The 22,599-nt window shown below is 49.6% G+C and overlaps 1 protein-coding gene across 1 annotated transcript; it reads left to right on the plus strand.

Moving 5' to 3' along the window:
• The first annotated feature begins 7,783 nt into the window (after positions 1-7,783).
• On the plus strand, positions 7,784-8,920 carry LOC134405003 (G-protein coupled receptor 151-like). The gene has a single exon (XM_063136060.1). It carries the CDS (start codon positions 7,784-7,786, stop codon positions 8,918-8,920), a length of 1,137 nt encoding a protein of 378 aa, XP_062992130.1.
• The last annotated feature ends 13,679 nt before the right edge of the window (positions 8,921-22,599 follow it).

The raw sequence follows: 22,599 nt of genomic DNA on the forward strand, positions 1-22,599 counted from the left end.
GAAGGACTGGGCGCAATCAGGATCATTTATGCCATTGATCACACAGCGTCACATTGAGGGTTTTCTTATGGCTCCCCAATGACAACCCGGGCCTTCGGAGAAATCTTGGGGGGGATTCCACACGTCGTACTGAGGGCGCTTCCATGCGCAAAGCGATTGTGTAGCTTGCCTGGCGAAGAGACGAGGAAGAGGCGTCCTTGCCGCCGCCGCCGCCCACCTCCCTCCTCGCCGGCCGGGTCCCGGCCGGCGAGGAGGGAGGTGGGTGGCGGGTGGCGGCAAGGACGCCTCTTCCTCGTCTCTTCGCCAGGCAAGCTACACGATCGCTTTGGGGTCGCACTGGGGGCGCAAGGAAGCGCCCTCAGCACGACGTGTGGAATCCCCCTTGGTGTGTTTGTGTCCTCTTTTTGCGAATCACCCTAGAAAGCAAACACCAACACACAGCTTGTTGACTTCGCACCCTCTCTTTAGAAAGCCTTCCGGGAGCCAATTCTGTGTCCCTGGTTCCCCCACAAGCATCCTGTTACTGGCTTCTGCCAATTTGTTTTTAGGTCCAGAAGCCAGGATTTCCTGAGAAATAAACAAGAACCTCATGGTGCCTGCAGAGGTTGTTACCAAAGGAAGACTGCAGGGGGAGTGTGTGGGGGGGAGAAAAATCCCAAATGGTTCTTTTCACTACTTAGGATATTGATCATCAGAAGAGCCCTGACGCTGGATCAGACCATGGGTCCACCTGGCCCTGCATTCTGTTCACACACAACCAGGACATGAGTGCATCAGCACCCCCCACCCCTGTTCCCCAGCAACAGGTGTACATACAGCTTGCATTCGATTGGTACAGGTATGTTTCTGGTTGACGCTAGAATCCCAAATCTGAAGACGACACAAGTGTGCAAGACACCCCTGCCTGCAGACACCTCTGCCTGCTGTTTGGCAAGGTGCTTGGCCTTCCTTGGGGAGGAGCCGTAGCTCAGTGCTAGAGCCCCTGATTTAGAATCATAGAATAGTAGAGTTGGAAGGAGCCTAAAAGGCCAACAAGTCCAACCCCCTGCTCAATGCAGGAATCCACCCTACAGCATACTTGACAGACAGTTGTCCAGCCGCCTCTTGAAGGCCTCTAGGGTGGGAGAGCCCACAACCTCCCTAGGTAACTGGTTCCATTGTCGTACTGCTCTAACAGTCAGGAAGTTTTTCCTGATGTCCAGCCGGAATCTGGCCTCCTTTAACTTGAGCCCGTTATTCCGTGTCCTGCACTCTGGGAGGATCGAGAAGAGAACCTGTCCCTCCTCTGTGTGACAACCTTTGAAGTATTTGAAAAGTGCTAGCATGTCTCCCCTCAATCTTCTCTTGTACAGGCTAAACATGCCCAGTTCTTTCAGTCTCTCTTCATAGGGCTTTGTTTCCAGACCCCTGATCATCCTGGTTCATAGAACAGTAGAGTTGGAAGGGGCCTATAAGGCCATCGAGTCCAACCCCCCTGTTCAAGGCAGAAATCCACCCTAAAGCATACCTGACAGATGGTTTTTATTTTATTTATTTATTACATTTTTATACCACCCAATAGCCGAAGCTCTCTGGTCAGTTGTCCAGCTGCTTCTTGAATGTAGGGAATGTTAGAACTGAGTGGGTGTGGTTTATGATGAAATAGGTAAGGGAAAAGAGGGGTATATAAGGAGTGTGTTGGGGGGTTGGGGGGAGTGTATTTTAGGTTTTGTTTTCTTGTGGTTTTTATTTGTAAAGTAAGAAGAGTTTAGATTCTGGGGACTTAGGATTGGTGTGAAGAGAGTGAGGTGGTTGGTGTGTGGAGAGTTTAGATTAGGCAGGATTGAAAGTACTGTATTTTTATTTAAAGTTTTTAAATAACAATAAACTTATTATTATTTTGTAAGCTACCGAATAACGCGTGTCAGCTTGGCATTATTTACCTGCCTTTACAGTTATTAAACACCCACCCCATATTATACCCACAGTACATTTAGAGCAGATCCTGTATAAAACCTGTTTCCTTCATAGCTAGGGGAAAGGTTTTAATTAACCTTCCCCCAGATTTTCAAGTAGTGGCTGTGAAGGACATGGGGCCTTGCTGGTTTGCGGGCTGTACTGGCTCTTTAATTGTACTGGTGTTTTAATTGTATTATTCTTTCTGCACTGGTATGTGTTGTGTAGCGACGATGGTATGTTAAAAGGAGGTGGGAGTGTGGAACTCTCGGCGCCGAGACTCCATGGTCAGATTCGGCCTCTCACCTGCAGGTTATCTCCCTGGTTGTTAGGATAACTGGGTTTAGTTGTGAGAGAGAGGGTGAAGCCCTCCCTAAGAGGGGGGGGGGGTTGTTAAGAGCTAGGCAGAGCTGGGGGTTGGTTCAGAGAGGTCATGGGGCCCTAAACTCCAAGGGTATCCTGTTTGGGGTGAGTCTCTTCTGTTCTGGTTTTGGAGGAAGAACATCCCAGTCAGTATGGGACGGCTGCTCGGAGTAAGCTCGGGTCTTTTGTTTATTTTAAATGTCTGGATTTCCTGAGACAAGGCTAGCCGCTTTAATGGCTGGAGGTGGGTTGTGTGTTTGAAGGTTTTAGATGGAGCCGTGGCTTCTAGTACATTATCCTTTTGTGATCCCTCCTTTGATTCCCCTCCCTTCCCGCCCTCTTCTTCCCCTCTTTCCCATTTGCTGCTACCTCTGGCCAAAACCTTACGTGTTGGTTTTAGCTGAATGGTATTAAACTTGTTTTGGCCCTTAGCTGAGTGTGTGTGTTTTATTCCAGGAATCTCTGGCTCGTCCCGGTTGGGAAGAGGGCTAGGGCGAGGGGCGGCCGGGGACAACAGGACGTTTGGTCCGGGCCCTACCTTGCAGGAAGGTTGGATTGACTCCAACCTTCGTCTACAGTGGCACTTAGCCTGAGAAGGGTTTATGCAACGGGCCTAGTGAAAGGGTTTGTTATGTCACAGTCACTAATTTGTAGGGATGTGCTCCACTCCGATTAGAAGCGGAGAATCAGAAGCGAATTGGCCTGCTCCGCCTTGCCCAGAGGCGGAGTAGAAGCGGACCGGGGACCCGTAGAAGCACGGAGAAGAGAAGCGCCCATACGCGGAGCGCTTCTCTTTTCGCGGACCGATCCGATCGCCATTTTGAAACATTTCGCCCATAGGATTGCACTGCGGAAAAGAATAGGGGATAACTGTGTTGTTTTTGAAGCTATCTTTCTGAAACTTCTTGTGCTTAGAGAGTCGTGGCTGGGGGTCATTTTGAGCCTACTCTCAGCTCTCTGCGTGGTGCGGTTCGCTTGCTAGAATTTTTGGAAAAATCGGGTAAAACAGCAGGAAAATATCTTTTTCGAAGGGCTGAGGGGCAGAGTCAACTCCCGGTCATGATCACATGATCCCAAAGTTGGAGGAGGGGATAGGCAAAACGGGTAACTTGGGATTCTGGGAACTTCTCTTTCTTGGTCTGAAAGGACTTTTCCCAGTGTTTTTTAAAACAGTAGCCCCACCAAATGCACAAACACAACCTGAAATCATATACTAAGCCAATAATAAGAGATAGAAAAAACACAGCATTGCTACCCACCCTAACTTTGGGGAACAACTGAATAGATGTGGTGCAAGGGGATGAGCTCCCCTAGGGCAACGACGTGCCCTGTGCACTCTCCTGTCCTTGGAGGGCCATCAGGGCCCTCCAAAGGTAAATCACTGGAGTAAATGCCTATCATGAGTTGAAGTGAGCGTTTACTTCTTAAAGACTGGTACCTAGACAGGACCAGTCAAATTGGCAGATGATTCCCCCTCCTCTTGGGCACGTCCACTCCCCTCTTACTGGTAAAAGACAGATATAGCCTTTTAAAAAAAAATTCTCCTTGTTGTTTATTCAGCAACATTGCTGCTTTTAATTCCACCCCTCCTTTGTTTATTTATTTATTCCATTTTATATGCGTTACTGGCTTTGAAACTATCCTTGGCTCACTTCCTTGTGCCCCCAGAAATGACTGCTGCCTGCCTGCCTTCCCTCCCTCCTCCCCTGCCCACCTCGCAGGGATGGTTTTTGTGTGTCTTGCTTTGACTCAGGGGAGAAGTCCTTCCTGTGCTCAAGTTCCAAATCAATTTTTCAAGTGTGGAAGAAGATTCATATTTAGGTTTATCTCTACTCCCCAATTCATGGCATGTTGGGAATTCCTTTGAAATGGGCCTGTCTGCAGATACTGGGGTGTCCGACTTTCATAAATTCCCCCAAAATCCGGGGATGATAGGATTGTCTTGAAACTTGGCGTCCATGTGGACACATGGGTAAGCTGTCATGGGACCAAAGGTGAGGTTTCTGACATGCAAATTGACGTAGTTGTAAAATGGGACTTGATTTGAGGTGAGTTAAAAGGTTAGAGCCCCGCCAAAAATCAGGGGATGATGGGATTGCCTTGAGTCTTGGCGTGCATGTGTATCCCTGGATAAACTATCATGGTGCCGAGTTTGAGGTTTCTAACGTGCAAATTGACGGAGCTATCGAAAGGGGTGTGAATGGGGTGCCCGATTTTCAAAAATTCCCCAAAAATCAGGGGATGATGGGATTCCCTTGAAACTTGGCGTGCGTGTGTATACGTCCATGAGGTGTCATGGTGCCAAACTTGAGGTTTCTAACTTTAACAGAAAAAAAGTTGTATACTTTTTTAGCTTTCAATGCAAGCCTATAGGGGGGGGAAACGGAGCTCCGATCCGGATCCGGAGCTCCGCAGCGGAGCGGAGCGGACATAGGCGGAGCGGGGGCGGAGCGGAGCGGCCCGATCTGCAAATCGTGGATCTGGAAGAGAAGCGGAGCGGGGGGGGGGGGTCCGTGCACACCCCTACTAATTTGGATGGCTTTAAAAGTGGGTTGGATAAATCCCTGGAGGAGAAGGCTAACAATGGCTACTAGCTCTGATGGTTAGTAGCCTTTTCTGCTGTGGCACCCTAGTTGTAAAATGAGCTTCCTATAGAGGCCTGCCTGGCACCTACATTGCACTCTTTCTGACATCAAGGGGGAATCTACACTACTGCCTTTAAAGCGCTTTAAAGCACTTTGAAAACGTTTTGAAAACTGTATTTGCAGTGTGTCCTGGGCCCCAACAGTTGTCAAAACTGTTATAAAGCGCTTTAAAGTGCTTTAAAGCAGTAGTGTAGATCCCTCCCAAGTGAAGACCTTTTAATTTCCTCAAGTGTTTTTAGTATTTCAGTCTTTTAGCTCTGTCGTTTAAAATCTGCAATTGTATTTTAAATCTTTGCATTGCTCCTAGGTTTTATACTGGTTGTACTTTTATTTATTTATTTATTACATTTTTATACTGCCCAATAGCCAAAGCTCTCTGGGCAGTTCACAAAAATTAAAACCATAATAAAACAACCAACAGGTTAAAAGCACAAATACAAAAAATACAGTATAAAAACCACAACCAGGATAAAACCATGCAGCAAAATTGATATAAGATTAAAATACAGAGCTAGAACAGTAAAATTTAAATTTATGTTAAATTTAAGTGTTAAAATACTGAGAGAATAAAAAGGTCTTCAGCTGGCGACGAAAGAAATACAGTGTAGGCGCCAGGCGGACCTCTCTGGGGAGCTCATTCCACAGCCGAGGTGCCACAGCGGAGAAGGCCCTCCTCCTAGTAGCCACCTGCCTCACTTCCTTTGGCAGGGCTCACGGAGAAGGACCCCTGAGGATGATCTTAAAGTCAGGGCAGGTACATATGGGAGGCGGCGTTCCTTCAAATAACCTGGCCCCAAACCGTTTAGGGCTTTTAATGTCAATACCAGCACTTTGAAACGGGCCCGGACCTGGACTGGCAGCCAATGAAGTTGTAAAAGGACTGGTGTAATGTGATCTCACCGGCCAGTCCCTGTTAGTAACCAGGCTGCCCTGTTTTGTACCAGCTGAAGCTTCCAGACCGTTTTTCAAAGGCAGCCCCACGTATAACACATTGCAGTACCTTTATAATGTAGTTTTAAGCTGTTATACTTTATGTGCTATCTCCAGTATTCCAGGCAGTAAGTCTGTGTGCACCAGCTGCTGGGGAACATGGGTGGGAGGGTGCTGTTGCACCATGTCCAGCTTTGTTGGCCACTGTGTGAACAAAGTGCAGGATTAGATGGACCCTTGGTCTGATCCAGCAGGGCTCTTCTTATGTTCTTATATTGTATTATTGTGGTTTAACTTTGGGGGGTGACTCTTTTGGGGGGGGAGTTAGAAAAGTACAGAAAAGTAGTAAATAAATAAATAAGGAAGGAAAGAAAGGGGGAGGGAGAGGAAGAGGAAGAAATCCCCTGGGAAATCTATTACACCAATAATCTAATCTATTTTGAGCATGTGTGGGGCAGAGGACGGCTTGATTATCAACCCAGGGAATCCCCACCCTCACCCTTTTTAATCAATGGGGCCATTCCTCGGGTTGGTTCTGTGCCTTCTCTTCAAAATCTAGAAGCGTACCGGAGGATGGCGATGCTTGTGTCAGATTAGAGGGCTGACGCAGGGCAACCTGCAATACAACGGGCACTGCAGCTCTTGCTGCCTGCCTGTTCTGTTGAAGTGCAAGTCGCAGCACAAAAGCAGCCCACCGTCCCCACCCGCCTTCAGCCCACCGTCCCCACTGCTTCCTCTGACCGGCTTTATTCTCAGGGGGAAATGGGATCTCCGGAATCCTCCACAAGGTAGCGGTGCTTGAATTACAGGGCAGAGGAATGGGACCCAATGAAACTGTCCCTTAGCTGAGCCTTCCCCAACCTGGTGCCCGCCAGATGTGCTGGTACTGCAACTCCCATCACTCCCAGCAGGTGCCAGGTTGGAGGAGACTGCCTTAGCTACTGTCCCCTCCTCCCCTTCCCTGCCACAAGCGCAGTGATTTGCCCTAAACTGGGAGCTCCGGGGGGGAGGGGCGCTGCTGCTGGTGCTTGTGGACTTCTGTAAGGACCAGGAGACCTCCCCGCCCCCCCCCCCGCCCATAATTTGAGCACTGCAGGGCAGAGGATGGGGCAGGTAGTCAGACTGCAGGACTCAAGTACACGCTGATGTTCAAAACTCAACTCCAGGCAGAAGGGATCTGGCCGCTCTTCTTTCTATTGCTGTTCTTTCTGGAGTGGAAAAAGGTTGGAGAGGAAAAGGCTTGTGCGCACCAGTTGCTGGGGGACACGGGTGGGGGGGCGTTGCTGCACGTGTCCTGCTTGTGGGTCCCTGGTCTACAGCTGGTCGTGTGAACAGAGTGCTGGACTAGATGGACCCTTGGTCTGAGCCAGCCTCAGGGCTCTTCTGATGTTCTTATTTTAGAGAGAGAGAAGGAGAGGACCACCAGGAATTTTAACTCTCCCTCCCTCTCGCAACGCAATCGGACTCCAGTAACTACCAAGAAGAGAGAGAAGGCAAGCACCCAAGTGGAAAGCAGCGCTTGCCTCCTGCCTTCGCGTTTCCACCCACGCCTTCCGTGGGGTGGGTGGGTTGAGGGCTACCTCTCCCTCCCACCTCAGCGCATCTCTTTGCTCACCTGCTGATTGTGCGTCGCAAGTTCTGCCGCCAGCTGCTCCCCCCACCCCCGCCAGCGGCTGAGCTGCCTCAAACCGACGGCGCCTCCCTGCCTGCCTGCCTGCCGCAAACCGGAGCGGAGAGAAGCGCAGCAGCTCCCCAAGCCCGCGATCCCGAACCCGGGGATGCCGGCTGCCCCGACGGCGGGCGGAACCTCCCCCCGCGCCCGGCCTTCCTAAAGAGAGGGGGGGTCCGAAGAGGAGAGACGGGGCGAAAGGCCGCGGCCCCTTCCAGCCTCGCCCGCGCGCTTCAGCCTCATGAACAGCTCCTGGGCCGCCGCCGCGCCGCCGGGCTGGTGGGCCGCCGGCGGGGGCGCCGCGATCACGACGGCGCTGCCGGTGCTGCTGTCCGGCGTGTGCGTGGCCAGCGCGTCGGGCAACGTGCTGCTGCTGGCCGTGCTGGCGCACGAGCTGCGCCGCGGGCGGCTGCCGGCCGCGCTGGCCCTGCTGCTGCCGCTGGGCGCGGCCGACCTGCTGCTGGCGCTCTACTGCCTGCCGGCCCGCGCCGCCGCCTACGCGCGCCGCTCGTGGCAGCTGGGCGCCTTCGCCTGCCGGACCAGCGAGTGGCTGCTGCAGGGCGGCCTGGCGGCCAAGAGCCTGGCCTGGGCGGCGGTGGGCCAGGCCCGCTACCGCCATGTGGCCCGGCCGGGGCCGCCCCCGCGAGGCAGGGGCTGGCGGCGGCTGGCGGCCACCGGGGCGGCGGCCTGGGCGGCGGCGCTGCTGCTGGCGCTGCCCCACCTGCTCTTCGCCCGCCTGCAGGCGCGCTCGTGCGCCTTCGCGGCCCCGGCCGGCGCGCGCCGCTTCGTGGAGGTCTTCGGGCAGCTCTACCCGCTGCTGGCCGGCCTGGCGCCGTCGGGCTTCGGCGGCTGGTGCGCGTGGCGCGCCCTCCGCCTGCAGCGCCGCCAGAAGAGCCGCCGCGACGGGCCGGCCGGGACGCGCCTGCTGCTGGGCCTGGGCCTGCTCTTCCACGCCATGTGGCTGCCGGAGTGGGTGCTGTGGCTCTGGGAGCGGCACGGAGCGCCGGCGCCGCCGTCGAGGGCGGGGAGCGGCCGGGCCACGCCGCCGCCGCCGGCCGCGCTGGGCTTCGCCGCCGAGCTGCTGCTCTTCCTCAACGGCGCGCTCAGCCCCGGGCTCCTGCTGGCCCTCTCGGAGGAGCTGCGCGACGGGCTGAGGAGCGTCTGCCGGGGGCGCTGCGCCAAGGAGCCCGACGGCGCCGGGCAGGACTGGCCCGCCGGGGAGACCCCCGACGCCCCCCGAGAGCTGCCGGCGGAGGACACGGCGGCGGCGGCCGAGAAGGTCCTCCCCGACGTGGAGCACTTCTGGAAGGACCGCAGGAACACCGTGGCGGGCGAGGAGAGCGACCCGGTGCCCTGGGAACACCAGGGGGGGCCCTGAAGGGCAGGGCAGGGGGGCCCGGGCGGGCTACAGCCCCCCACCTTCGCACGCACGCAGGCACACCGACCCAGCTTTGCTCTGCCGGTCCGCTTTCCGCTGCTTCTCAGAACGCGTCATCTCCCGAGAAGTCCTTCAGGGAGGTTTTGCCAGCCCGGCGCCCTCCACGTGGGTTGGACTACAACTCCCACCATCCCGGTGATGGGACTTGCAGCCGAGCCCATGTGGAGGGCGCCGGGCTGGCAAAGGCTGCCAAAAGCTGCGGCCATCTCTGTTGCTTCCCCAGAGCGGGGGCGGAGAAGGGGGTCCTTCCAACAGCGTTTTGGTTTCCTGCCCAGGGCTGCAATCCTCAACCCACTTTCCTGGGAGTAAACCCCATTGAACTCGGTGGGGCTTGTTTCTGAGTAGACATGCCTATAGGATTGTCTTGGGTGTGAATTATTATTATTATTATTATTGCTAGAACTGATGCTTTGCTTTTATTGAACTGATATCTCCGCCTCCTCTCGGGAAGGGGGTGCTGCCACACTCGCCCTCCCAAGTCAACGCAAAGCCAAAGGCTCTTGAGAGCAGAGGGGTGGGGGCAACCTGGTGCCCTCCAGCTGTTTGGGGACACAGCACCCCTTACCACTTGCCAAATGGCTGAGGGCTGAGAGGTGTAGCCCAAAAAATCTGGCTGACACCAGGTTGCCTACCTGTAGGGTGACCCTATGAAAAGGAGGACAGGGCTCCTGTATCTTTAACAGTTGCATAGAAAAGGGAATTTCAGCAGGTGTCATTGGTATATATGGAGAACCTGGTGAAATCCCCTCTTCATCACCACAGTTAAAGCTGCAGGAGCTATGCTAGAGTGACCAGATTTAAAAGAGGGCAGGGATCCTGCAGCTTTAACTGTGGTGATGAAGAGAAAATTTCACCAGGTTCCCCATATATGCAAATGACACCTGCTGAAATTGCCTTTTCAATACCACTGTTAAAGATGTAGGAGCCCTGTCCTTCTTTTCATATGGTCACCCTACCTACCTGTGCTTTAAAACGTCCACAAGAAAGGTTAAAAGTAGAAGCAGGCATATCCCCAGTTTCAATCTCTACTGAACCATGAACTCACCCCCCCCCCCCGCGTAGGAACAACTTTTCCCTCCCCCTCCACAGGTAACAACAACCGGGGGGGGGGGGTTAAGTCAAAGAAACAATGGTGCACAGTGGGGAAAGGATTAATAATATTTATTTATTTATTAGCCACCCCTCCCTCTGGATCGAGGCGGTGAACAACATAGAACACAAAATATTATAAAATACATAAAGCTGATTAAAACATATAAAAACTAATACATTATTATTGTTGTTGTTGTTGTTAATATTTATTTATAAAGCGCCATCAATTTTCATGGCACTGTACAGAATATTAAAATAACAGCCAGCGAAACATCTTAAAATTCGACTGGGTATGCCTGCCAGAAGAGATCAGTCTTTATTGCTTTTTTTTATTTTCAGAAAGACTATGGAGTTGGTGAATCTTTCCCAGCAGGCCATTCCACAGTCTGGGAGCGGCAGCAGAGAAGGTCCTCTGGGTAACAGTTGTTAATCTAGTTTTCGCTAGCTGAAGTAAATTCTTCCCAGAGGACCTGAGAGTGCAGGGCGGATTGTACGGGAGAAGGCGATCCTGCAGGTAACCTGGACTCAAACCATGTAGGGCAGCCTTCCTCAACCTGGGGCACTCCAGATGTGTTGGACTGCATCTCCCAGTGGCTGGGGCATTCTGGGAGATGCAGTCCAACACATCTGGAGTGCCCCAGGTTGAGGAAGGCTGATGTAGGGCTTTAAAGGTAATAACCAACACCAGTGATACTGATCCAAATTTCCTTGTTCTTCCCTTATACCCCAAAGACTGGGAGATCTTTCACCTGAGGTCTGTTTGTCCTTCAGCAGGTGGCCTAGGTGAGCTTCTCTCTCTCTCTCTCTCTCTCTCTCTTTGCTCCCACAATTACTATATAATGTGAATTATTTTGTATATGTAAAAATGCCCCATAAATGCTACAGGTTATCACCCCCTCCCTGCCTTACTCTGGTTAGGTTGTGTGCTCTCCAAAACTGAATTGCTGGTGTTCTCTTGAGTCATTTGCAAGTGTACTATTTCTCACCCCACCCCACCCACATTCACAAATTATCCCCACCAAGAAAGGGTGATTAATCAGAGTTCTGTAGTAGCACCCCCACTCCAAACAAAACGAAAACAACACCTTAGAGTGATTTTAAAAAACAAAACACACAAGCAGTATAGATCTCTTCTGCCTTTCATCTCCATCTCTTGCCAGGCAAACTTTGATGTGTGTATATATTGCAAAATGTGATTTGGAAAAGTGGGGAGGTTATCCAGTACTTGTAAATATAGGGGAGGGTGGGGAAAGAAATATATCCAAAATGTTGTAAAATAGTCTTATATCATCATTGTTGGTATTGTTAATTACATTTATGTATTAATTGTATTAATCTGAAACACCTTGTAACCACACTGGCTGTGTTTGTTTCGCCGTCATTGGGAAGATAGACTTTAAAGCAGTGACGATCCAGTCCCTGCTCAGCAGTTTTTAGTAGAAGAAGCTGTTGTATTTGGCCTCAGGCCATTCATCTCATGTACATTCTTCCTTGCCAGAATCGGTTCAGGCTTCTAGAAGGGAATGGCTCCATGTTTGGGGAAGTTTATAGGTGGGAAAGTCCTAGCCTGCACTGTCTAAGACTCTGATAACTAGGGGAAAGGAAAGGAACCTCTCGTGCAAGCACTTGAGTCATTGCTGACTCCTAGAGGGACGCCTGCTTTCACTGATGTTTTATTGGCAGACTTTGTAGCGGGGTAGTTTGCCGTAGCCTTCCCCAGTCACAGTTACCTTTCCCCCAGCTCGCTGGGTAGTCATTTTACCGACCTTGGAAGGATGGAAGGCTGAGTCGACCTGAGCCGGCTGCCTGAGAACCAGCTTCCACTGGAATCGAACTCAGGCCGTGGGGAGCGTTTCGGCTGCAGTAACTGCCGCTTAACACTCTGTGCCACACGAGGCTCTGATAACTAACAGCACTTTAAACAAGAACTATCATTCATGGCTAGAAAGAAAGGCCTACCTTAATACTTTCTTCATCATCAAATCTAGGAATGCGATGATAACACACCAAAATTGGTTCTAAAAATAAAGAAGATCAAGAGAGTCAAGCCCACTGCCATGGATCTCAACTGATATCTCAAACGTCTCTTGGGACTCAACCCTGCTAACACTCCGAACTGGCCACCAGACCAAAGAAACAAAAAACTCCGCCTGTTTTGGGCTCCTGCACAATGATTTTTGCCTTGCAACACAATCATCTTGTCATTAGAGATACCATTTACTGCGGTGTGCCCAAAGCCAGCAATACAACTCTACTCAATGGCTACAACCATGCACAACCCAAAAAGTGAGCAGGGGATTGAACTCGAAGGCCTTATAGGCCCCTTCCAACTCTACTATTCTATGATTCTATGAAGTCTGTAAGGGGAGGTTTTGCAGACCAAGGGGCACACTGTTTTACTACCTAGGTGTACAGCCTGGTTGAATTCTATCACCCACTGAGTAGAAACATGGCTCTTTTTATGTTCTTGTGAAATCCTTCACACCTGCAGAGCGTAACACAGCAGACCTCTGCACACCGTTGAATTCTTGGCATAAGCTGGTTGTGGGTGGGTGTAGCTAGGCATTTAAGATGTTCAGGGTCTGATCTGTTGGGATAGGTGAAAGGTTTTTTGTAAGCTTCATTTAGGGTGACCATATGAAAAGGAGGACAGGGCTCCTGTATCTTTAACAGTCGTATTGAAAAGAGAATTTCAGCAGGTGTCAGTTGTATATATGGAGAACCTGGTGAAGTTCGCTCTTCATCACAGCAGTTAAAGCTGCGGGAGCTATACTGCAGCTATACTGTGACCAGATACAAAAAAGAGCAGGGTTCCTGTAGCTTTACCTGTTGTGATGAAGAGGGGATTTCACCAGGTTCTCCACATATACAAATGACACCTGCCGAAATTCCCTTTTCAATTCAACTGTTAAAGATACAGGAGCCCTGTCCTCCTTTTCATAGGGTCACCCTAGCTTCATTGCCTAGCTGAGTGCATGTATTGCAGCATTTGGAGAGAGGGTTTCACCTTCCCTTTCTATCAGTAATCCTGTGTGCACTCTGCGAGGAGAGATAAAATGAAGGACTTCTTCACATAGCACATAGTTAAATTATGGAATTCCCTACTGCAAGATGTAGTTATGGCCAGCAATTTGGATGGCTTTAAAAGGGGGGTTGGATAAATTCCTGGAGGAGAAGCTATCAATGGCTGCTATTCCTGATGGCTATGTGCTTAGGGTGACCATATGGAAAGGAGGACAGGGCTCTTGTATCTTTAACAATTGTATAGAAGAAAGATTTCAGAAGGTGTCATTTGTACGCATGCAGCACCTGGTGATATTCCCTCTTCATCACAACAGTTAAAGCTGCAGGAGCCCTGCCCTCTTTTGGATCTGGTCACTCTAGTATAGCTCCTGCAGCTTTAACTTGTGATGAAGAGGGAATTTCACCAGGTGCTGCATGCGTACAAATGACACCTGCTGAAATTCCCTTGTCTGTACAACTCTTAAAGGTACAGGAGCCCTGTCCTCCTTTCCATAGGGTCACCCTAGCTCAGCTAAAATATGTTACATATAATCAGTTAAACAAAATGGTTCCTGCCTGCAGGCTTACAATCTAAAAAGCCGTGACACACAATGAAAAAGGAATGGGGAGCTAAAACGCTGTTAGGGACAGTTGAAGGTGACATGTCTTGTCGCGATATATATATATATGTAAATTACAGGTTGTGTTAACAAATACTTTCTTATATCCTTCCTGACCTTTCTGCAAATTATCTTCATTGACCCTGAGTTCTAATGCTTTGTGAGACTGGAGACTTCTCTCTCTCTGTGTATATCCATTTGATCTACTGTATATGTTCATAGTTTGATAAATGTCTGGTCAGTGCAATCAGTACAATCAGATGCAGGTCTGCTCAGAAGTAAGTCCCGTTGTGTTCATTCAATGGCATTTGGAATCATGTATGGGTGCATCAAATTGCAGACTTAGGGTTCATCTATACCAAGCAGGATATTCCACTATGAAAGCAATATGAAAGTGGTATATAAAAGGCAGGAGCCACACTACTGCTTTGTAGTGGTACTGAAGTGCACTGACAACTGTTGGGGCCCATTAGCACAACGCATAGATGATCAGGGGTGTGGAAACAAAGCCTTATGAAGAGAGACTGAAAGAACTGGGCAGGTTTAGCCTGGAGAAGAGAAGATTGAGGGGAGACATGAGAGCACTCTTCAAGGACTTTATTATTTATTTATTACTTTATTTATTTATATAGCACCATCAATGTACATGGTGCTGTACAGAGTAAAACAGTAAATAGCAAGACCCTGCCGCATAGGCTTACAATCTTGAAAGGTTGTCACACACAGGAGGGCCAGGATCTCTTCTCAATCCTCCCAGAGTGCAGGACACGGAATAACGGGCTCAAGTTAAAGGAAGCCAGATTCCAGCTGGACATCAGGAAAAACCTAACTGTTAGAGCAGTACGACAATGGAACCAGTTACCTAGGGAGGTGGTGGGCTCTCCCACACTAGAGGCCTTCAAGAGGCAGCTGGACAACCCTCTGTCAGGGATGCTTTAGGGTGGATTCCTGCATTGAGCAGGGGGTTGGACTGGATGGCCGTATAGGCCCCTTCCAACTCTACTATTCTATGATTCTATGATCTACACCAAGCAGGATATAACACTATGAAAGTGGGGTGAAAGCAGTATATGGTATGTGTCAACAGGCCCCAACAGGTGTCAGTGCCCTTCCATACCGCTATAAAGCAGTAGTGTGGCTCCTGCCTTTTATATATCACTTTCATAGTGGAATATCCTGCTTGGTGTATATGAGCCCTTGGTGAAAGCAGGGCCTTCTTCAGGTGTTAATGTACCCCCAAATCATCACAGTCCCCATCCACAAGTGCCACCTTTGGGGAGCCACTGCTTTAAACAAGGCGATGCCAAATACTCCTGAAAGAAAGGAAATGGATCTCACATTGGAAGGGGACACTTTAAAAAGAAAAGAAAAACTACAAATGTTACAGTTAGCAAGAGGGAATAGAGTGTGTTGAAGTGAATGCAACAGGATCTGTTTCTTCAATGTGCTTCTTTTTCCCCAAGAAAAAGTATACATAAAAGCTGTTGAAGCCAGGATTGTTGTTTGTTTGTTTTATGTTTTTTGCTTGTTTGTTTGCTTTTTACTGTAATTAACTCTTTGAAGTTTCTAAAGTGGGGTGGGGGAAGAAACTAGGGTGACCCTATGAGAAGGAGGACAAGGCTCCGGTACCTTTAACAGTTGCACAGAAAAGGGAATTTCAGCAGGTGTCCTTTGTATGCATGCAGCACCTGGTGAAATTCCCTCTTCATCACAACAGTTCAAGCTGCAGGAGCTATACTAGAATGACCAGGATCAAAAGAGGGCAGGGCTCCTGCAGTTTTAACTGTTGTGATGAACAGGGAAATTCACCAGGTGCTGCATGCATACAAAGGACACGTGCTGAAATTCCCTTTTCTATGCAACTGTTAAAGACACAGGAGCCCTGTCCTCCTTTTCATAGGGTCACCCTAGAAGAAACTAAATATGCTGATGGTTCTATTCAGGGCCGGTGCCAGACTATTTTGTGCCCTAGGCAAGGTGAGCTACTTTCACCATCACCCCCCCCCCCCCAAAAAAAAGCCAACTTTGATTTTTAAGAAAATACGTTTCCCGGGAAAAATAAGAAGCACAAAACTTGAAACTGATAAATTTATTTGAAAGTGCAAGAAATATGTCATGCCAATTATAGCAAACAAATTGGAAAGGATCGTCTATGGGTCTAAAATGCATTATTTAATAGGAATATCACCTCCAAATAATCCCCCCCCCAACTCACACGCACACGCACGCACACACTCAGCATCACTCACTCCAAACAAACACATGCATGAGCACATGCATTCATTCAAAGACCCCATGCACCCCATTCACCCATACATTCTTTCTCTCTCTCTCTCTCCTTCTCTCTCTCTATTCCGGGCTCGTTCCAGAAGTGCGAACGTGGAGCCGCCCCACCCCAGCGTCCCTGGTGCCATCTCACCCACCCAGGCCCAGCTGAATCGTCGGGCCGGGCCGGCTCACAGCCAACGTGCATGAGTGCTGTGCTGTGCCCAGCGCCCCTCTTAGCTTGGCGCTCTAGGTGGCCGCCTGAGTGGCCTCTATGGTAGCACTGGCCCTGGTTATATTCTTACCTCAGGATATGTCCCATTGAAGCTGGTGGGACTTAACAGACAAACCTTTACCTGCTGAAGCTTCAGCAAATTTGCTGCATTGTGTGCCTAGTTCAGACCAGGTGAAGAGAGCTAGAGAAAACTTTAGGGCACAAACTTCAGTGTGTGTTTCTCCTTCACAGTTCTGGCATTATTATTATTATTATTTTAAAAAAGACTTGAGAAAATTCCAGTCTTCCAAGCATCATAACAGATGTTGGAGGAATTCTCAAGCAGTGTTGTGAAGTTTCATTTGGCTTTATGCACCTGCGTTGCCAATGATGCAAACAATCTAGGCCTTTTGGCTCATTTCTGTTCTGCCGCTATGGCAGGGATGAGGCATGTGTGACCCTCCATAGGCTGTTGGAATGCAACTCCCACCATCCCTCACCAATGGATATGCAGGCTAGCTATGATGGGAATTGCAATCCACAAACATCTGCCGGGCCACACATTCCCCATCGAGGGATAGGGTACCCTTTCATTGATTTTAAGTGTGTGTGGTGAGCCATTGATTTAGAAAATCAACCCTGGTTCTTTTCCAGAAATGTTTTCAGTTTTGTTTGTTTTGAGGAAAATGAGCAGTTTTTCTGCTGGTACTCATTAAAACGAGAGAAAAGCCTGTTACGTTTGCTGCACTTTAGTTCAAAACGTCTTAGCATGGCTGGCAATACTGGGACAATAAGATACACTACAATAAAACCCAAATGTTAAATCCATAGTAACAAATGCCCACCAGAGCAATAATACGCAAAGCACAGCCTATAAAACTGGTGCTATGCTGAAAATTTCTTCCACGTCTTTTTCAGCTGTTGTCATTCAAATTGATAGAAAGAAATTGCTTTTGAAAAGAAATCCAAAGAAGAACATTTCAGAGAAATTCCCATAGGTCAGGTTCAGGGTTCTTGTGCTTACCTAGGGTGACCATATGAAAAGGAGGACTGGGCTCCAGTTGTATTGAAAAGGAAATTTCAGCAGGTGTCATTTGTAGATATGGGGAACCTGGGGAAATTTCCTCTTCATCACAACAGTTAAAGCTGCAGGTGCCCTGCCCTCTTTTAAATCTGGTCCCTCTAGTATAGCTCCTGCAGCTTTAATGTTTGTGATGAAGAGGGAATTTCACCAGGTTCTCCATATATACAAAGGACACCTGCTGAAATTCCCTTTTCAATGCAACTGTTAAAGATACAGGAGCCCTGTCCTCCTTTCCATAGGGTCACCCTAGCTTACCTTATTTATGACGTGGCCAAAGGGTGTGTGTTGTATCCTGCTTTTCATTGTAAGACCATCTCTCTGGCAGCCTGTAGCTTCCTCGTCTTCCAACACTTCAATTAAAGCTCAGGGGAAGACATCATGTGGCAATTCCTCCCATAGGTGTTGTTGGGTTTTTGTTTTGTTTTTTCAGATCACCAAGTGTCTGGAAGTCGGCAGAGCAATGGAGAAATGTATAATAGAAAGATAAAACATACACAAAGCTCCCCTGGCCATTTTGCAGTGATAAGCTAAACTCAAAAACATCACCAAAATAAACTCAAAGTAAAGTATGAAACGCCCTTATAAGGAAGCCTCTTTCATAGGGGAAGAAAACGTCCAGGAAATCTCTGGCTCTTTCCTGGAGCTGGGCATTTATTTATTTATTTATTTGTTTGTTTATTTATTTATTACATTTTTATACCGCCCAATAGCTGAAGCTCTCTGGGTGGTTCACAAAAATTAACTTTGCCCCCATCATTCCCACTACAGGACTTTCAAGGATACAGTGGTATTCTAGCCACCTGGAATAGAGACAACCTGTACCCATCATCACCCCTGAGAAATTTAACATTTGGAGGACCAGGGAAAGATGCTGAACTCTGGTGAATGGCTACTAGAGCCAAAATTTCTCATTTTTCTCTGGAAAAAAATGATTGGTTCCCCCCCCCCCCCACTGCACCAGTGGCATAAAAGGCCACCTTGTAGAATTTTCTCAAATTTGTCTTCACTTTTGGGGGGGTGGCCACCATCCGTTCCCCTCTCCCCCCCCCCATTCCTGCCAACACCTCCACAATTCCACAGCATGATGACAGGTTTGGGGGATTATAGAGGATGCAAAAGGGGAGTGGGGGTGGACATAGAATCATAGAATAGCAGAGTTGGAAGGGGCCTACAAGGCCATCGAGTCCAACCCCCTGCTCAATGCAGGAATCCACCCTAAAGCATCGCTGACAGATGGTTGTCCAGCTGCCTCTTGAAGGCCTCTAGTGTGGGAGAGCCCACCACCTCCCTGGGGGCTCTTCCACATGTACTGAAGCGCTTCCATCCGCCCCCAGTGCACCCCGAAAACGATCATGTAGCTTGCCTGTAAAAGAGATGAGGAAGAGGTGCCGGCGCCGCCACCCACCTCCCTCCTCGCCCGCCGGGACGGAGAGCTCCGCTCTCCACCCCGCCTTCTGCCGAGCTCTCCATCCCAGCGGGCGAGGAGGGAGGTGGGTGGCGGCGGCAAGGACGCCTCTTCCTCGTCTCTTCTACAGGCAAGCTACACGATCGTTTTTGGGGTACACTGGGGGCGGATGGAAGCGCTTTCAGTACGACGTGTGGAAGAGCCCTAGGTAACTGATTCCATTGTTGTACTGCTCTAACTGTTAGGAAGTTTTTCCTGATGTCCAGCTGGAAAAACTTCCTGACTATTAGAGCAGTACGACAATGGAATCAGTTACCTAGAGAGGTTGTTACCTAGACATAGTTGCTGCTGTTGCCACTTGCAGTGCCAGCACACACAAAACCAAAATCACTTTGGAAAAACAGAGGAAGCTGCAATACCATCCCTACCATTGCCTAGGGTGACCCTATGAAAAGGAGGACAGGGCTCCTGTATCTTTAACAGTTGTATTGAAAGGGGAATTTCAGCAGGTGTCATTTGTATATATGGGGAACCTGGTGAAATTCCCTCTTCATCACAACAGTTAACGCTGCAGGAGCCCTGCCCTCTTTTAAATCTGGTCACTCTAGTATAGCTCCTGCAGCGTTAACTGTTGTGATGAAGAGGAAATTTCACCAGGTTCTCCATATATACAAATGACACCTGCTGAAATTCCCTTTTCTATGCAACTGTTAAAGATACAGGAGCCCTGTCCTCCTTTCCATAGGGTCACCCTACCATTGGTGAGCCCTACGTGTGAGAAATCCCTGGAGATATTTTCCTTCCCATGGAGAAATGTCATGAAATCTGTTGCCTCAACCCCAAACACCTGCTCCATTTTCTGTACCCACAAACACGGTGGAGAATTTTGATGGATCATTTCTGCACTGTTCTAAATAAAACTACCCTTTAAAACCAATTTCAGGAACTTTCTGGAAATTCTGGGCTAGCAGAAAGGACTTTCCCTGAGCCTGGAAAGTTATCAAATTTGTTGGCAGGCAAGCCTCCCTGGGGAGAACATTCCATATGCAGGTGTCACTACTGAAAAGGCCCTGTCATTCGTTAGGACCCACTGATCCCCAGAAGGCGACTGGGCTTGCTTCTGATGTTGATTGTAACATTTTGGCAGGCTCGTGTAGCTATGAGATAGGACAGGTTCACTAAAATACACTAAAAAAAATCTTTTTCATGTAATATTCAGAGGTGCAATGCCTCTGTTTATGGAGATCTCAATGAAATCTCCATAAACAGAGGCATTGCTCTGAATATTAGGTATGTGCTCCACTCCGATTAGAAGCGTAGAAGCAGTAGCGAATTGGCCTGCTCCGCCTTGCCCAGAGGCGGAGTAGAAGCGGACCGCGGACCCCTAGAAGCAAGGCGAAGAGAAGCGCCCATTTTCAGAGCGCTTCTCTTTCCGCGGAGCGCTCCGATCGCCATTTTGAAAACATTTCGCCCATAGGATTGCATTGCGGAAAATAATCATGGATAACTGGGTTGTTTTTGAAGCTATCGTTCTGAAAATTCTTGTGCTCACAGAGTCGTGGATGGGGGTCATTTTGAGACTACTCTCACCTCTCTGCGTCGTGCGGGTCGCGTGCTATATTTTTAAAAATAATCGGGTACATTTACAATACAAACAGTAGGGTAAACCGGCGCCGGTGGCGGGGTTTATTTGAAGCGATGACAGGCACATTCAACTCCCAATCCTGATGAGAATTGATCACCTCATGAAGCATCATCCTCCAATCCCAGCGTTTGAGGCGGGGACTAAGCCAGAGTCACCCTCACAGTCAGAGAGCTCTCAGCCTCTTGTGGGTTTAGCGTTCGTTGGGAGAGGGTCTACTTAGTGAGCTGCTGCTGTGTACTTTGGAGATAGATTAGGATTTTAGCTTGGCGTGTGTGTTTGTTTGCTTCTTTCTGACTTTTAGCTTAGTTTGCTCTGTGTTTTTCCCTTACTTTGATTTAATATAAACTTTATTTTTAAATTTTGGAGTGTGTGTTTGGTTGGTTGGTTGGTTGTTCCCCCCCCTCCCCTCTCTTAAAGCCTGATTGTGTTTGATCTTCCTTCTGCTTTTGTGAAAGCTTTTTTTTGAAAGCATACACACACTTCTTGTCCCATTTCCCTACATTTATTAGTAATATTCTTAAACATATTATTATATTCTTATACATATTCTTAGTAGTATATTAGTATATTCTTATACATATTATTATTAGTAGTAATATTTTATTAGTCATCATGAGAAGAGGGAGCAGGCGTGCTGAAAGCAGCAAGGCTCCGGCTGGCACCAGCAGTAAGCAGCAGGCTGCCTCTCCTGCTGTAATAATCAAATGGGCAACTCCTTGGCTGGCTGCTCCGCAACAGAAGCAGGACAAGCAGCAGGCAGAGGCACTCTCTTCTGCAACTTGTGCCCGGCGTTCTCTTTTTGAGGGTGGGAATGGGAAAAGTGCCCCTTTACAAGAGGCAGGTGGCATTAGAGGAGGAGGAGTATCCCCAACTCCTTCATTATCCTTTGAGCCCACGAGCCCGCTGATGGACCTAGACGAGGTCCTCAGCACAGTGGAGGGGGAGGAGGCGGCGGCAGTGGTCCTCCAGGATGTGGGGGCTGAGGAGGAGCAGCAGCAGGCCGAGGCTCTCTCCCCAGTCTCATCCCACCCCTCTTCCGCTGCCACCCCTGTTTCTGTGGCAACACCAGAGAGCTCAGGCGGGCAATTGGTGGTGTCACCACGGAAGCGAAAGACAAGCATAGTGTGGGACCACTTTGAGGTGGGAGCGGATCCCCGCTTTGCTGTCTGTCACCACTGCAAACTCACCCTAAGCAGGGGTTCATCTACAGGGCATTATGGAACCAGCAGCATGAAGATGCATCTTCAGAGGCAGCACCAGTCGGTCTTGCTGGGGAAAGAGGCGGGCAAGGCGACTGGTTCCAGGGGAAAGCCGAAGGCTGCTGCTGGCACTGCCACTCTAAGCTCTCCATCTCCCATCCCCACAAGGGTTAGGCAGGCAACCCTGCAGGACATGGGGTGGGGGAAGTATTGACCCACAAGATGGCGTTTTCCAACGCCCACCCAGGGTGCTACTGTGGTGGGGCATCTGCCGGGACTGACTCGTCCCCAATACTAGATCTATGACATGTCTCTCTGCCTGCCCCTCTGCTAGCCTGTCCTCCTCGGTGACCGACTCGCTGGGATGGTTTGCGTTTGCAATGCGTGACTAACTGCAGTGCTGGCTTAGAAACCAGCCATCATTGCCTCACTTCCTTGTGCCCCCAGAAATGCCCGCAGCCTGCCTGCCTGCCTGCCTGCCTGTCTGCCCACCTCCCCCGGGGTGCTGCTGTGGTGGGGCATCTGCCAGGACTGACTCCTCGCCTGCTCTGCCTGCCTCTCTGCCCGCCTGGTGCCTGGGAGATGGGCTTTGCGGTTTGTGCCCAGCACCCTCCGGCACGCTTGCTCCCAGTCGTCCTCCTCTGTGCCCCTCAATGTGTAACTGCTGGCTTAGAAAGAAACAACCAGCCATCTTTGCCTCACTTGCTCCTTGCGCCCGCTTACGGGTTGGTTTGCTATGCGTTAGTGCTCAAGCCATCCTTGCGGCACTACAATGCATGCTGCCTGCCTGCCTGCCTGCCTGCCTGCCTGCCTTCCCTCCCTTCTCCCCTTCCCGCTTCGCAGGGATGGTGTATGTGTCTTGCTTTGATTCAGGGGAGAAGTCCTTGCTGCGCTCACTTAGACTTTATCAAGTTCAAAAATCCATTTTTCAAATGTGCAAGAAGATTTAGGGTTATCTCGTGGCATGTTAGGATTTCCTTTGAACTGGCCCCATTGAGCTGTCTGCATTGCAACTTTAAATCCCTGACATACTGGAGTGCCCGATTTTCAAAACTTCCCCTAACATCAGGGGATGATGGGATTGCCTTGAAA

The sequence above is a fragment of the Elgaria multicarinata genome, chromosome 10 (genome assembly GCF_023053635.1).
Source record: "Elgaria multicarinata webbii isolate HBS135686 ecotype San Diego chromosome 10, rElgMul1.1.pri, whole genome shotgun sequence".
Taxonomy (NCBI): domain Eukaryota; kingdom Metazoa; phylum Chordata; class Lepidosauria; order Squamata; family Anguidae; genus Elgaria; species Elgaria multicarinata.

Bases quoted from the DNA above. Each gene is read 5' to 3' on its own strand.
- LOC134405003 (XM_063136060.1), top strand. From the start codon at position 7,784: ATGAACAGCTCCTGGGCCGCCGCCGCGCCGCCGGGCTGGTGGGCCGCC.